The sequence below is a fragment of the Theobroma cacao genome, chromosome 8 (assembly GCF_053813885.1).
Source record: "Theobroma cacao isolate CCN51 chromosome 8, ASM5381388v1, whole genome shotgun sequence".
In the NCBI taxonomy this organism is placed as follows: domain Eukaryota; kingdom Viridiplantae; phylum Streptophyta; class Magnoliopsida; order Malvales; family Malvaceae; genus Theobroma; species Theobroma cacao.
This window is the reverse complement of record NC_142646.1, coordinates 8,597,148-8,612,731: the sequence shown is the minus strand read 5'-3', so window position 1 is coordinate 8,612,731 and position 15,584 is coordinate 8,597,148. Positions and strand designations below refer to the sequence as shown.

Below are 15,584 nucleotides of genomic sequence, written 5' to 3'. Positions count from 1 at the left end.
ATATGGGAGCTTATAAAACTTAGAGTCGCTACTTGGGCTGATGCTCGATGGCAAAGTAACTCAAGATCTATCCTCGATCTCTATAGGTATCCAGTGGAGAGTTACAATCAGCAAAAGGATAGGGGACAAAGACCCCAAACAGTTTGGGAGAGACCAGAGGAGGGGATGATTAAATTCAATGTTGACGGAGCTGCAATTGGATGTCCAGGGGATGCGGGTATTGGTGGGTTACTTAAGAATGAAAAGGGGGAAACTTTGATTAAATTCTCTAAAGCCATTAGTAGGGGAGACTCAAATCTGGCTGAGTATTTGGGCATTAAGGAAGCTTTTATTCTCTTTTCTAATTCCATTTGGGCTAACAACTATTTTCTTGTTATTGAAAGTGACTCAAGGAATGCCATTAAATGGATAAATGATCCCCAGAAAACCCCATGGAGGCTTAGGAAATGGATGCTTCATATCGAAGTTCTCAAGAAAAGAGTGAAGGGATGGAAGGCAAGACATACGTTAAGAGAAGGGAATTGTGAAGCTGATCAGCTTGCAAAGGAGAAAGTAGGTAGAGAAATTGATTTGCTTGAATTTTTTCACCCAATGTAAGTTTTTCTTTCTATCCTCAGGGGGAATGGATCCTTGTGTTTTTATGTTCTTGGATTATGCCCAAGGGGACTGCGTCCCTGTGTTCTCCTGTTTCTTGATTTCTATCCAGTTATAGGATGTTTTGTTCATGATGAGTTTTTTGTTTTGTGCTGGTGATGGGGTTCCTTTTCTGAAGTACAGCGTCTGTTTCCAATATTGCTGTGCCCTAGGACGTTTTCTCTTTCTCTCAAACCTTCTATGAGATTTGTTGGATGGGGACTTCTTTATGTCTGCTATGTTTTAGGGGATTTGGATTTTGGGCTTTGTGTCGTGAACTGATGTGATTTTTTTGGTGCTCCTCTTTAGGGTAGACGATTGTTACAAGTGCTATTTTTTCTGTTTATTTCTTGTGGTTTTTCATGGCTTGAGATTGAAGGGGTGGTTTGGTCCACTTGAGCTGAATTCATAGTAGAAGTCAAGCTTGCTGCAATGTTAGGATGAGGCTTTTCTCATGATTTTTGGATGCTGTCAAGAGCCTATCCTCTTTCTTTTCGTTTTGAACGAGAATATTGGGGTTGTATACTTGTATTGACTAAGCATACATACCAATATACTTGTTTTTTGGCCTGGCATATCACCTGGTTTTTGTAAAGGGGAAATTTTTCCCAACTGCTTAATGAATTTCTTTCTTACCTTTCAAAAAAAAATGCATTAAGAACATGAGAGAGAAAATAACTCAATAGTATCTAAAGAATCTAGATTTGAAGATGTCTAGATACAATCATTGATACACAATAGATTCCAGCTAATCATGTTAAGTCTCACCTTGCTAGAATCTCAATTTTCTCAACTATATTAAGATGACAGATAGTTAGTAGCGTAGCGTTCCACCACCACTGAATATGAAAAGAGTTTGCTTCCCGTATAATTTTATCAGTGCTACACACTATCCTTCTAGCCCCACTAAAATTGGATTAGAGATTTTCAATCCCATCCAAATATATCATTCCACACCAACCTAATCAAATCGAATTGCTCAAAAGTCCTCTTCCGTCGAAATTCTGAATTACAGCCTTTAAGTCAATCAAAACACCATGTTCAAGCATCTATAAGAATTTGCTGCGTATATTTCATCATCACGTCAACCTTCCAGCTAATTTACTTGGTAATTAATCTTACTACTATTTGGCCTATCAAACATAGTTAACCACCACTATCAACATTAAAAACGCCATCTACGATCATGACTTCTCCAGTTCCGCCCACTCATTATCACTATTCAATTAATTACCACAATTGCAATTAAGCAAATTAATTGAACACTTGTAGCAACTCAACAGCACTTTACAACACACCCTCATTTGCAAGCACGTCAACATCAATATTAGTTTCTCATAAAACATGAGTTATTTCCCATTGTCTTACTGTGTGTTGTAAATTTTCCATAAGCACTAACCATTTTCTTAATCTCCAAGGGGCCTCTTCGGGGTTGTTCGTCCATATAACTATATCCTTCGAGTCATTTTCAGTCCACACATTAAACAATTGATACTCATAGAATTTGTAAAAAGTATAAAAGGCCTCTCTAATTGTCAACAGTTCTGCTGAACTAGAATCTCCTAACCTAATTGACTTCGACAACATAACTTTAATTAACCCATTGTTATCATGTAAAATTTCTCCAATTCTAGCCTCCCTTGTACTTATAAACGAAGCTCCGTCCACATTAAATTTCATCTAACCTTTTGGTGGAGCCATCCACTTAGCTTTCGGTTTTATAGTTTTAACTTGTTGTATATGATGCACATTGGTCAGACATCTAAATATTTCCTCTGTCGTATGAACCAGATTAGGTCACTTAGTTTTTGTCTATACATCAATACGTAATTTAATAAGATCATAAACTTGAGACACATCCCAAACTATGCCATTAAACATTATCTCATTATGAAATAGCCAAAACACCCATGAAATTTCATAGCAAGTTAGTAGCCAAACATTTTGTTTTCCATTACTAAACTACGCTAATCTCTAGAATAGGAAAAAGGATTGAGGATTATTTGGTGAAACCCATGAAACATTCCATTATGCACACCATAAATTATAAACCTTCCATGCTTCGCCATAAGTGAAGAATAAATGTCTCATTTTTTTCCAACCCTGTTTGCACAACACACACACTATTTGTTCATCACCAATTAGTCTCATTTATGCAAGCTCATCCTTTACCGCAAACTTTTCCCACATAAATTGTTGCACAAAAACTTCCACTCTTAAGGAGTAAAACCCAACCAAACCTTTCTCCATAGTTCCTTATTATCACTTTGTGAGTTTAGTGCAATTTTACAAAATGAATTTGAGGTATACATACCAGTGGTTGTAATTTTCCAAATCACCCCATCTTGCAAGTCTTCACTGAAGGTATGTTCTTGAAGATAATTCCACAGCCTCATCTATTGTTGAAACTCCCATCCAAATAATTGACGGTGTAGCTTGATCTTCCATTGCCACCTTTTGTTAACCCATTCCCCATAATCACATATTGTACCATTATTGTTTACTAAAAGGGTAAATATTCGTGGAAATTCCCTTTTGAGGTCCATCCAACCAATCATCATGGCAAAAAGAAATTGACTTCCTGTCACCTACAATAACTCTAAAATTAATTGAAACTTACAAAAGAATTTATTAGTAGGCGTAAGTGGAGATATAATTTTTTTCCAAATCTTCGCGCATCTAGCTTTAGGTAATAAGGCACGCAGATCATAACCATTTTTTACAAGCAAGATCTCCCTCCATAGATTATCATGTTCATTCCCCAACCACCACAACCATTTAGTGAGAAAGACTTTATTTTTAATTTCTTGATCAATTAAACCCATATCTTTGTAAGTGAATACACTATCTCATTTAATGTAATGAACACCTCCATTCTAGTTTTTCCCAGTCCAAAAAAACTTTCTTTGAATTTTATCCAATTCATTTTTAATTCCCTAAAACATTATGAATAATGACATAAAGAAAATGGGCAAATTGCTCAACATTGATTTTAACAAAGTAACTCAATCTCCAAGTGACAGCATATTGATTTCCAACTTGTAAACTTGGCAATTCGTGTTTCTGTGTCTTAATCATGTCGACACAATTAAGACAAAAAACACGATAGGACTAAACATGAACATAACATGGACAATTATTCGTGTCAACATCTAAAACATGTACACGGATATATTTATTAATCGTGTAACATTACACGATACGACTAACACATTTATTAAATGTGTCAAGATTTTTTTATGCAACACAACACGATTGCTAAACATAATTAAATGATTAACATAAGTTTTTCCTAAGACGATTAAAACATTTAATACAATTAACTTAAAATATTTACAATTTAGAATAATTTTATCATTCAAATTTAAAATCAATAATGATAAAAATAATTATAATAAAATAACAATAACATCAAATAAAGTAAAATTTAACATAAATAACATATATAAAATTCATTATCATACTAATAAAATCCATCATTAACATTAAATGTGTCACTTGTACACGTTTAAACACGATAAATTAAACATATTTTAAACGTATTAACCATGTCTAACATGGTTAAGACACGAAATTTTTGTGTTTTAACTGTGTCGACACGATCAAGATATGAAATATGATAAGGTTAAATCTAAACCTATTTAACTCCGTGTCTTCTCGTGTCATGTCCAAAACTACCAAGTTTACCAACTTGCCAATTTCACCTCAAAATGCTCCACGATTGGTTTTCAAATTTTCAACGAAGGCTGATTAGCTTTGAGAGGTAATCCTAAATGTGTATATGGTAAAACACCCACTTTACAATTGATTTTAGTAGCCCATTCATCCAAATCAACCAAATTAACCCACTAAGATTGCTTTTTTGAAAATTTATTTTCAATGTCGAAACAATTTGAAAACATCGCAAAACTCTTTTCATATTGAACAAACACTTTACATTTGATTGGTAGAATAATAAAGTATCATCTGCATATTGCAAATAGGATACAAACAAACCTCTTTCACCAATGGGGAACCCACTACAAATATGCTCCTATCTTGCTTTCTCCTTTAAACAACTAAAGATTTCTGCCACCATATTAAACAAGCATGGTGATAAAGGGCACTCTTGCCTTAACCTTCTTGGTAGTTTTATTGGTTTGGTAGGTGACCCATTGACAAGAACTACTATCAAAGCTGTCGGCATACACTCCATAATCCAACTACTCCATCTTTTCTCAAAACCCATTTACTCATCATCAAATCAATAAAACCCCAATTCACACCACCGTATACTTTCTCAAAATCCACATTTAAAAGTAATCCTTTAGAATTGTTTCTACACATCAAATCAATCATTTTATTAGCGATCAAAGCATAATTCAATAGCCATCTTCCTTTCACAAAAGCAACTTGATATTCACCCACTACCTCATCAATTACTTTCTTTAGTTGATTGACTAAGACCTGTTGGAATCTATATTCGAAAAGATAAAAAAGAATAGACAAAAAAAAGCAAATACTTAACAATTAACAATAAAAGAAATAAGAAAGAGTTTTGAATGTGAAAACTGATTCGAGGCACGTTATGGAAGGCACTGACTTCAAAGTAGATTTTTGTCGCTACCCTGGTGCAAATAGCAACCAATGACCTCCTACTCCCAAGATACAAGGAACCATTCAAAGATATTCTAATGTACACTCAAATAGAAAATCTGAAAAACTCGTAAATCTCTCAACTGCTCTTAAAGGAATTTTAGAATGAAGAAGAATAGAGTTTTTGGAAATATGGAATGCTTTGAATGAATTTTTCAGAAAGTAGGGTTGGGTATTTATAGATAGTGAACTATCATCAACATGCCTCTCCTTTCAAACACACCTTTTCAAAGTGAACAAATGTGTTCTTCTATAGGCACATACCTTTCTACAATCAAAAAGTCATACCTTTTCAATAGACACATTAAATTTTGAATCACTAAAAATAAAATAAAAATTTAAATAAAATGCCAACAATCCCCCACATGATTCAAAATTTAAGGAATACAAAAGCAATCTTTTACAATGCATTTAGTGAAGGTGTCTTGTGGACTTGAACCTTATTTATTATGAGAAAATCCATTTGGAAGAACTGTAGTGAACTTGTGTCTTGAACTAGGATCTTTTAGCCCGAACTTAAATTCATCATACACATCAATGAGATTTTATTGAGTTCTAGAGCATCATACACATCGTACAAGATTTGGCTCACTTATTATTGATCTTCAATTCAATTCATCATACAGTGCCACAAATGATTGCCACAACGCCAACGAACCATGGCCATGTAGCCATAATACTTTCTAAAAATAAAAATTTTGATGAAAATAAGGAAATTAGGCTAACTTGAACCTATAAAAAGGACTTTTTTAGAGCATTGAAGAAAGAGGCAGCAAGCAATTTCTCTAGAAAGAAAAAGCCAAAAACAAAACAAGAAAGTAAGACAATTTGAGGGAGAATCAAGGTCACAAAGCTTCAACTATTAATTTTCTCTCTCTACTTTGGTATTTTTCTTATTTTCTTTGACTTCGATTAATGGCTAATTTTCTTTGGATATAGTTTTTATTAGATATTATGAGCTAAACTATATTCTAGAATTGTGGTGGATTTCAATATGCAGTCTAAATATTAGTTTCTCTTTTATTTATTGTGAATAGGTATAGTTTTGCTTATTCAAATATGTTCTTAATGCTTTTAATTATATGGCCAACAATTAACTGATTTGTGAATCTAATTGAGACTCGACAAAGAGAGTTTAGATTGGACTAAGGTTGGAATAATGTATGTTCACGTCACTTAGAATATCTGCTTCGCGATTCTAGTAGACATACGCCAAATGCCATACATAGCCAAATCAGGACACTAGTTTGATGAACTTAATTTAATTGATTCTTATAAACATATAGTAAACTAATTAAGTTAGGTATTTGTGCAAGCATCTCGACAGAGACTTGTACATAGATTTGGATCCTAGGTTAGTAAAACTAACCAAGAAGGTAAATAATTAGAGAAGTTGGTATCAGATGAAGTGTTGAAAAAACCCATAATTCTAGGTCATTAGTTTATTGTCTTTCTCAGGTATATTTAATTTCTGTTAGTTAATTTAATGTTTATTGTAATTTCATTTTAACTCATTTTTATAAATTTCAATTACTTAAATAAGATTAATTTGTTATAGATTTTTAATACTTAGTAAAAATTTAGGAACAAATCCCTGTGGGAACGATACTTTACTTATTTCTATAGTACTTGTTTGTGATAATGTACACTTGCGTGAAAATTCAACAATAATATGGAGTTAAAAATCCCTCTCTATTTGTATATCTAGCATCACGTAAATAGTAAAAACCTATGATACAACAAATTTTTTGGATTAAAAATAAAATATATCAAGCTAGCACTAAAATCTTATAATTATTAATTTAACACACATTATCCCCTTACCTTTGGCGAATTTCAAATCATTTCTTCTAAATATTGCATCTCGAAGAACCCTAGAGTGTACAGTAGAACCTTCCCATCCAGGTAAGATATATATGAATTGCATATCTTGTGAACATATCCCTAAGACATTGTAGCAATCTCATTTTTCCTTGTTCTATATCTAGGCTTATCATTTTCCAATGCATTAACTTTAACATATGTCCCATCTAAAGCACCTAAACAATTCTATTGTTTCAAATAAAATGGTGACACAAATATATATCTTATTAGATTCAAATTAATAAAATTTTATATTTAAATTATAAAGAGAACCCAATTTAAGTTTACCTTAAACCATGTCCATCGTAGGTCAGTTGAATTCTCGGTTATAGGCTCTGAATTATTCAATAATATTGCTTGTAATCTCAACACAGAATTTAAAACAATCCCAAATTGCCTACTTATTATCTCGCCACTTCTAACAAACTCTCTTTTTATTATCCTATTCTTTGCATGATAAGTAATGATATACAAATAGATAGCGACCATTTCTTCAACATTCGTGTGTGTTGTTGGGTTAAGCTTACCATTGGTTTCAAGCATATGGCATAATTTATAGAAGGCATTCCTATCCATTCGAGTATGTTCAATACATGTTATATCATAATTAAACACCATTCTTCTAAAGTTCAATTGCCCAATGATATGCCTCTCATAACTAGTACCATTATCTGACCTCTTACGTTTTTTTTTTCTTCAAGCGAATGAAATAATATTGATTAAGCAAAGTAACAATCATCACTACTATTGTATATAACTGTAATGCCAATGCAATAGTAGATGCAATCATTGCAGTTTGCTATTTAGAATATCTACTCATTATGTGAACTATAATAAATAAAGTAGCATTAATAAGCGTAATGCAACAATTAGTAGTCAAATTGCATAACACATTGTATATCAAAAAAATTTCTCTAAATAGTAAGACAATCCACTTTAAACATGTAGCTCTCTTAGGATTAATACAATAAAGAATGAAACAAGAAGTACAAGTACATGAATGAAACAAGGTTTAATTAACAACCAGCTGAAATACATTGTATATAGCATTTAATCCATATTTGTGAAGACAAGAAAAAAAGAGTGCTCGAATTCAACTTTAATACATTTTTTTTGGTTTAGACACTATATAATGTCTTTTGCTATTGATATTATTATCAACATTATATAAACACTACTATTGAAAAACATAGCGGAAACACTATAAAAACATTGCTACTAATATTATTATCAACATAAAATCCTATTGCCAACCTCACCAACCATCACAATATATATATATATATATATATATATATATATATATATATATATATCTTGGACCAACCATGTAACATAAGGTATTATCCAACCAAAACTATTATTCTAAATCTAACAAGAAAGTGACAATTCTCCCTCTTGTCTTGTCTTTTTCTTTCCTTTTTTTCCTAAACTTGCATCCCCTTCTACTCTCTTTATCTCCCAAATGTTAGTATTTCTACAGTAATTGAGCCCTACTAGAACTCTTTAAGCAAGCTTTAATTGTTTCCTCCAATTGCCTAAACTCAATAAACCTTCCACATTGTAACAAAACTAGGCCTTAGACATCGGAGCTTATGAAACACACTCAAGTTGAAAACCCTTAATTTTAAAAAATATTACACTTGTTCAAATATTTAAAAAATCACTAATTTACTTAAGCTAAAAAGCCCTAATTTCTAAAAAAAAAATGAATGCTTAACATTGTAATATTTTCTAGAAAATACTTAAGTAGAAAAAGAAGCGACGGATTTGGTGTAGGTGACTTGTTAGCCTTCCTATGGGCGGTGAGGAGAAGAAGAAGAAAAAAAAAGCAGGATATGATCGAAATGTGTGGGTGAGTAAGAAGAAGAAAAAGAAGCGTAGAAAATGAAGAGGAGTGTCGGGGTTAATATGGAGAATTTTTTTTTTTTTACTTTCCCTTTGCTAACGGAAAGTAACTTTTCCTCGATAAGCTAAGGGAATGACATTTCCTTAGCTCCTTGTAATAAGCTTCCCTTGCAAACACATTCTTCTCCACTTTCTCTCAACCAAACAGTGTACAATGATTGTAGTGATATAAATTGCAAGAATTGTGTTTCACTTCCCCTGAACCAAACGCACCCCAAAGATGCGACTAACTCATGGATGCATGTAGGCTTTTCTTTATTGAGTATAGTCATATATTTCTTACCCATACCTAAATCACAGTAAGTAAATAATAGAAATTGATTTTTTATTTGAATTTAGTGAATAGTTATGATTTGTTTGGATAATACTTTTTGTTATTTATTTTTTTGCCTTTTCTTTTTTATTGTTTTTTTTTTTGTAAAAACTAAAAATAAAGGTATCAACTAAAAAAACCCTAAAATTATAGTAATTTTAGTCTATATATTTTTATCAAATTCTCAATATTTACATATTTATTTGAATTTATTTTTCAATCAGATCATATGCTCACTTTTAGTAACTTGAAAATTGAAATCATGATAATTTATTTGGTAAAATTAAGCACTTGGGTGGATTTATGTGTTTATATAATTTGAATTAGTATATGATAGTGGTAACTTTTACTCCTTAGCGGGTTATAAAGAATTTAATCCTTTTCTTAATAGGTAAGAAGAAGTTTGCTGAAATTAATATAAAGTGATCCAAATTTAAGACAACTCAAATCTTAATAACGTTAATAGTTCTTCCCATTCAATTCTCACATGTGGATCAGTGCATGTGCTCATGTACTCTTGGTTGGTGCAGGGATTTCGTAGGCCTTTGGTTGTTGGGCTCGCAGCCGTAAATATAACACTCCAGGTTTAGAACTCTTTGGCAAGCTCGCAGGGTTTGGGCTGTCAGCATTGTTGAGCTTGTATCAAGCAGCATACTTTTGCTAGTTCAGCTACTTTGTCTTTCTTTTATGCTTCAACATCAGCTGTTTTGAAGAAATTTGACATTACAATTTTCTGTGAAAAATCTCATCATTGGTGGTTTTCATTTAGTTGGGCAATTAATATTGTAAATGCATGCGGTGATGCAACATAAAATAAAACTAACGAGGAAGCAATTTTGTTAAAAACATTAATCATTCCTTTTTTATTGTTTTCATTAACATCTTTTTTAATGTTTATTTCCATTTTTAAAAATTTATGATTATATGAAATTAATTCATATATTGAAATAAAAAGACATCTCCCAACACTTTGATGAAACCAACTATATATATTATTCCTCAAGTTAGGAAGATTTTTTTAAAAATGTCACTTCAAATCCTAAAAAGATTCTATAATAAGGTACTTTTTCAAATAATCTTTTTTTTTATTAATAACTTTATTTAACTAGATTTTTATTTATATTATTAACCAATTATTACTAGTTTGAATTACACATAATAAATAAATAAATAAATAAGCAAAAACAAAATGGACAAGGGATTACAGTATTTGCAATTTTGCATTTTTCTGTATTTTTTACAATTATATATACTTGTAACTATATCATAATTTCAATGCAAAGACATTATAAAATAATTAAAAATAGTTTATATAATACTTAATTCTTGTAAAGAAGTTAAAACCATAAAGTTTGATTTCAGATGAAAAGAGTACATAACTTATAATAATACTTCTTAATAGAATATCAATCTTTTTATTCAAAAAAAAAAAAAAGGAAACCGTTGAAACACAATGTTGGCTTCCCACCCATATTCAAAAGCTTGCTCCGTCCCTGGTACCAGTCGATATCGAAATTTGAACTGATGATATATGGGCCATGGCTGGCTTGCAACTAGCGACATGAATTTAAAGCAAAGCTACGAAGCACCACGGTTTCCACAGTGAGACCCGGCCCAAAGCCGAAAAGGACGTCCCACTCTAAGCCATCACCGGAGGAGGCTTTGCCTTCCAAGATTGACATTTTCCTCATCTCATCCAGAATGAAGAGCACGCTCGGACTCCACATATTTCCATATTCACTGAGCACATGCCAACTCGCTTTGAGCTTCTCCCTGCCCAAACCAAGTTTTTCTTCAACTCCTCTAAGAACAGCTGGGCCACCAGGATGGACTATGTAAAACAATGTCTTCCAATCGCCAATGCCGAATGGGATCAACGCTTCAATCAAGCATTGCTCGATGTTGTTAGCAATGCACTTAGGCAAATCTCTAGACAGGTAATACTCCATTCCCATTTCACGTATTTTCGCTACGATAATATCAGCAGAGTCGGGGATAATTGTCTGATGCGCTGACACAATTTGAAACGAAGGGCGCTCGTTGATGGTGGCATCAGGATTAGCACCAACAATAGCAGCTGCAGCCCCATCAGAAAAAAGTGCAGAGCCCACCAGTATGTCTAAGTGGGTCTCTGAGGGTGGTTGGAAACACTCAACCATGAGCTCGGAGCAAACAATAAGTACTCGAGCACCAGCATTGTTCTTTGCCAAATCCTTGGAAAGGCGAAGGGCAGTCCCAGCAGCAAAGCAACCTTGTTGATAAATCATGAATTTCTGAACAGAAGGTTCTAGGCCAATGAGCCTAGCAAGTTGGTGGTCCGCACTGGGCATGTTTATCCCTGATGATGTACAAAATATAAGGTGTGTGATCTTTGATATGGGTTGTCCCCATTCTTTGATGGCTTTTAATGCTGCTTCCTGACCAAGCTTGGGTACTTCTGTGACAAGAATATCTTGACGAGCATCAAATGATGGAGCCTTGTAGATTATTAAGTTTGGGTTCTCTTTGATAATATCTTCAGTAAGATGCATGTAGCGTTTCTTTATTGAGGATCTCTCACCTGTCACCAAAATCACAATCAGATAAATCAGAAGTACTGAAAATTTTGACCCACAAAATGAAATCTCTAGCAATTCCATTCCATCTATATATATGTTTGATGAAAACTCTCTTGATATTTACATATTCGTTTGAATTTGTCTTTCAATTCTATCTTGTGCTCGCTTTTGGTAACTCTAAAGTAGAAATCAGGGTAGTCTGCTTGGTAGAAGCAGTGGGGTGGATTTGCTGTGCCAATAGCTAGAATAGTGACTTGCTCCTCAGCTTGCTGAGTCTCCAAGTTTTTTTCTGATGCCATACCTAGAGCTGTTTGCTTTGCTACTTTAGTTAATGTTCTCAAAATTGGGTTTATATAGAATTGATTTGAAAAACTATAGTCTATACATTGCAGGTAGAGGTATTAGGTTTCGATGTTCATGGAGGTTTTTGGTTTGGTAGGTTAATTAGATTTTTAGTATTCATCGAGTGTTTGACAAATAGCATTTTAGGCATGTTTAAGTTCTGAATTGTAAAAGTTATCATAATTGAATTCATGCGTATAAACCTAATTTCAGAATCAGTCGAAGTTTTCCGTCTAAATGCATGAAATATAATGATTAATGTCTTACTTTGAAACGTTTTGCTTTTTGGAATCCTGATTTTTTTATTACAATTTGATTTTTAATACTGATGGTAATCATAATTTAAATTGACTTAACTGTTTTCTAGTTTTTTTTTTTAAATGACTAGTAATTTGCCATGATTTTGTTGATTGAAATTCCTTTTATACTTTACACTTAGTCATCATCAAATTGATTGTATCAATGCATCAAATTCATGGTATCAAATCTTCCTTCTTGATGGAATTTGATCTCCATCTCTCCCACTTTCTCATTCTTAACGACAACTATAATTAGATCCAATAAAAGATGAATAAATAAAGATTCACCTAAAATTTTTAAGATTGTTTTCTCCTTCACATAAAGAAAGTACACTTAAAAAACGAAAATTAAACTTGTTTGAAGGATAATTTCATATGCTAAATCATGGTTAAGTTATACAATTAACCCTTGTATTTTGATAAGTGATGGATTTAGTCTTTATATAATAATTTATAAAAATTAAATCCATATACTTTTTAAAATTGACACTGTTAGTTCAAAGTGTTAAAAAATTTTCTATTTTATGTTGGTATGATATTTTTTTATTGATATGGCATTGAATATGATGATGTGATTTTTTATTACCGACAATGGTGGATCCAGGATTTTGTATGAGGGGTCGCGAGTAATCATACAACGTCATGGATCAGGTTAATGATTCGATTCAAAATAAAAAATTAATCATTTTTAAAATAAAATTAAATTATAATATAAAATTTTCAGATTCACCAATATAAATGGACATAAAATAGAAATAAAAAATTAATATTAGATTTCATATTAGGCATCGTAAACTATGCTCGATGTGCTTTCATACTTTCAAATTCATTTATGACTAAATCCGAGTCAATGATCTTGACAATCTTTTTCTCAAAGTAAAAAATAAGTGAATTAGCAAGAAAATCATCTTTCGTCTTATTATGCAATTTTGTCTTTACAATTTTTGAATGCACCTTATGTAGTTATTATAAAAATTGGAAAAGTTAAGATAAGTCGAATCAATCCATCTAAAAAAGGATATAAAGTTGATTTGTTTTGTTTTTAACATTAATTGGCATAGCTTTGAGAGAGTTGAAACACTTTGCAAATATGAATCTTCCCTAATATTTAGTTCAAAATGCTCCAATTCATATTTCATATGCAATTAAATAATCTAGGAGAAAATATACAACTGATTTTTTTGACCTCTAACATTAATTAACATATAGCCCTGAGAAAGTTGAAACACTTTGCAAACATGAGTCTTGCAGAATATCAAGTTTAATGTCATCAATCTTGAATAATTAAATTCATCTTTAAGATCAAGAAATGAGTTAGGGAAAAAATTAAAAAAAACAAAGAAAAATAATTTCAAATTTTGGGTCTAGATGAGCTAAGGAAAAAACAAAAAAAAAAGAAAAATAATTTCAAATTTTGAACTAAGGAGAGAAAGAAAAAAAATAAACATGGATATCGTATAATATCAAATTCAATGTCATCAATTTTGAATAATTAAATCCATCTTTAAGATCAAAAGATGAGTTAAGGAAATAAAGAAAAATAACTTCAAAATTTGAGCTAAGCAAAAAAAGAAAAAAAATAGTTTCAAATTTTGAACTTGAAAGAGATTGAACTTAAGCATTCAAATTTTAAATTAAATTTCTTACTATTATTCCAAATCAAACTGTTTTAATTTATTTAGAGGTGACAAAATTATATTTTTTTAGCTTTATATATATAAAATAAAAAAATTAAACCTTCCATCACCCGTCTTTCTCCGCCTCTGATTACCAACAAATGTATTTGTATAGATTATATTTATACTACTAGAAGTCTGCGAAGAGTATTAAAAGCTGACTCAGTAAGTCATAACAGTAAATTAAAAAACTAATTAACTAATAACCAGTTTAGTTATTAGTTTCTACAATAGTAAAACAGTAAAAATAACTTTTACAATAAATAATGCAAACATCAGGCTTCAGCCTTCACTTCACTTCATTATTGATTTTCAGTCTAATAAAGTAAGATTTAGGTCCCCTCAGTGCTTTAAGGGTGCAGCTGAGCATCACTGTGGTACTTTTGGCCTGCTGTGCTTCTTGAACGTGAAAACGGCTGTTTGTTTTGGAACAATGATTGATTGAAATGGCTTCCGACAGGCCGTCGCTCCAAAGTGAATGACGGACACGCCCTTTTGCTTCTCTTGGTCACAGACGGGCACGCTCACTTTGCAACATGATTGAAGGCGTACAATAATTAATCAGGAATGCTTCCTCCACATATCCGTCCTTCCGACGAGCACGGACCACTTTGTTTTCCCAGTATCATTCAATAATTAATCAAAAATGCTTCCATCACTCCATATAGGAAAGACCAACGGTTAACTTTTTTTTTTGTCCGGTTAACAATTTTTTTTTTGCAGGAACAAGTCATAACTATTAAAATATTAAAAAAAGAAAATGTGAAAAAATGATAAAATTATATTTAAAAGAAAAATAAATTATAATAAAATACTGGAAACTATTAAAATATGCAAAACAGAACGTGGAGTGGGCTTTTTATTATGAAAAAGTAAATATCTCATTACACTTTAAAAAATCTCGTCAGAAAGGCTCTAAAGATGCAGGAACTTCCCATCAAGTGACCAAAAAGCCCAAAGATACGGCTAGCTCGTAGAAGCGTGTAGGTCCTATTGAATAGTTTGTAATAAATAAGAGTCTTGTATTACTAGGTAATTATTTAAGATGTGATTGTTTATATTTAAATATAATTTTTTAAATAAATAAAAATATTTTTAACAAATATAATTATTAAAAATTATTCAGTTTGTTAAAATTTAACAAGACATATTTGTTGAAACACAACAAACGTATCTGTTAAAATAACAATAGATACAACTTTTTAGTATTCATAAAAGTAACATACTTTCGAAACATGTTGCATCCTTCAAAAAGCATTTTGTAATAGGCTTGTTGCATCTTGGAGAGTCATTGTCTACAAATCCCTATAGTAAGTAACAACGAAAGTGTGTTACAGCACACCTCAAGCCTACTTTC

General features: G+C 31.8%; 1 protein-coding gene across 1 annotated transcript; it reads right to left on the bottom strand.

Moving 5' to 3' along the window:
• Window positions 1-10,681: 10,681 nt before the first annotated feature.
• Window positions 10,682-12,234, bottom strand: LOC18592508 (chalcone synthase-like). Its single transcript, XM_018125403.2, has 2 exons — window positions 12,035-12,234; window positions 10,682-11,912 (listed from the first exon to the last, which is right to left on the bottom strand). The coding sequence occupies exons 1-2, from the start codon at window positions 12,207-12,209 to the stop codon at window positions 10,906-10,908; spliced, it is 1,182 nt and encodes a 393-aa protein (XP_017980892.2). The 5' UTR covers window positions 12,210-12,234; the 3' UTR covers window positions 10,682-10,905.
• Between the last annotated feature and the right edge of the window lie 3,350 nt (window positions 12,235-15,584).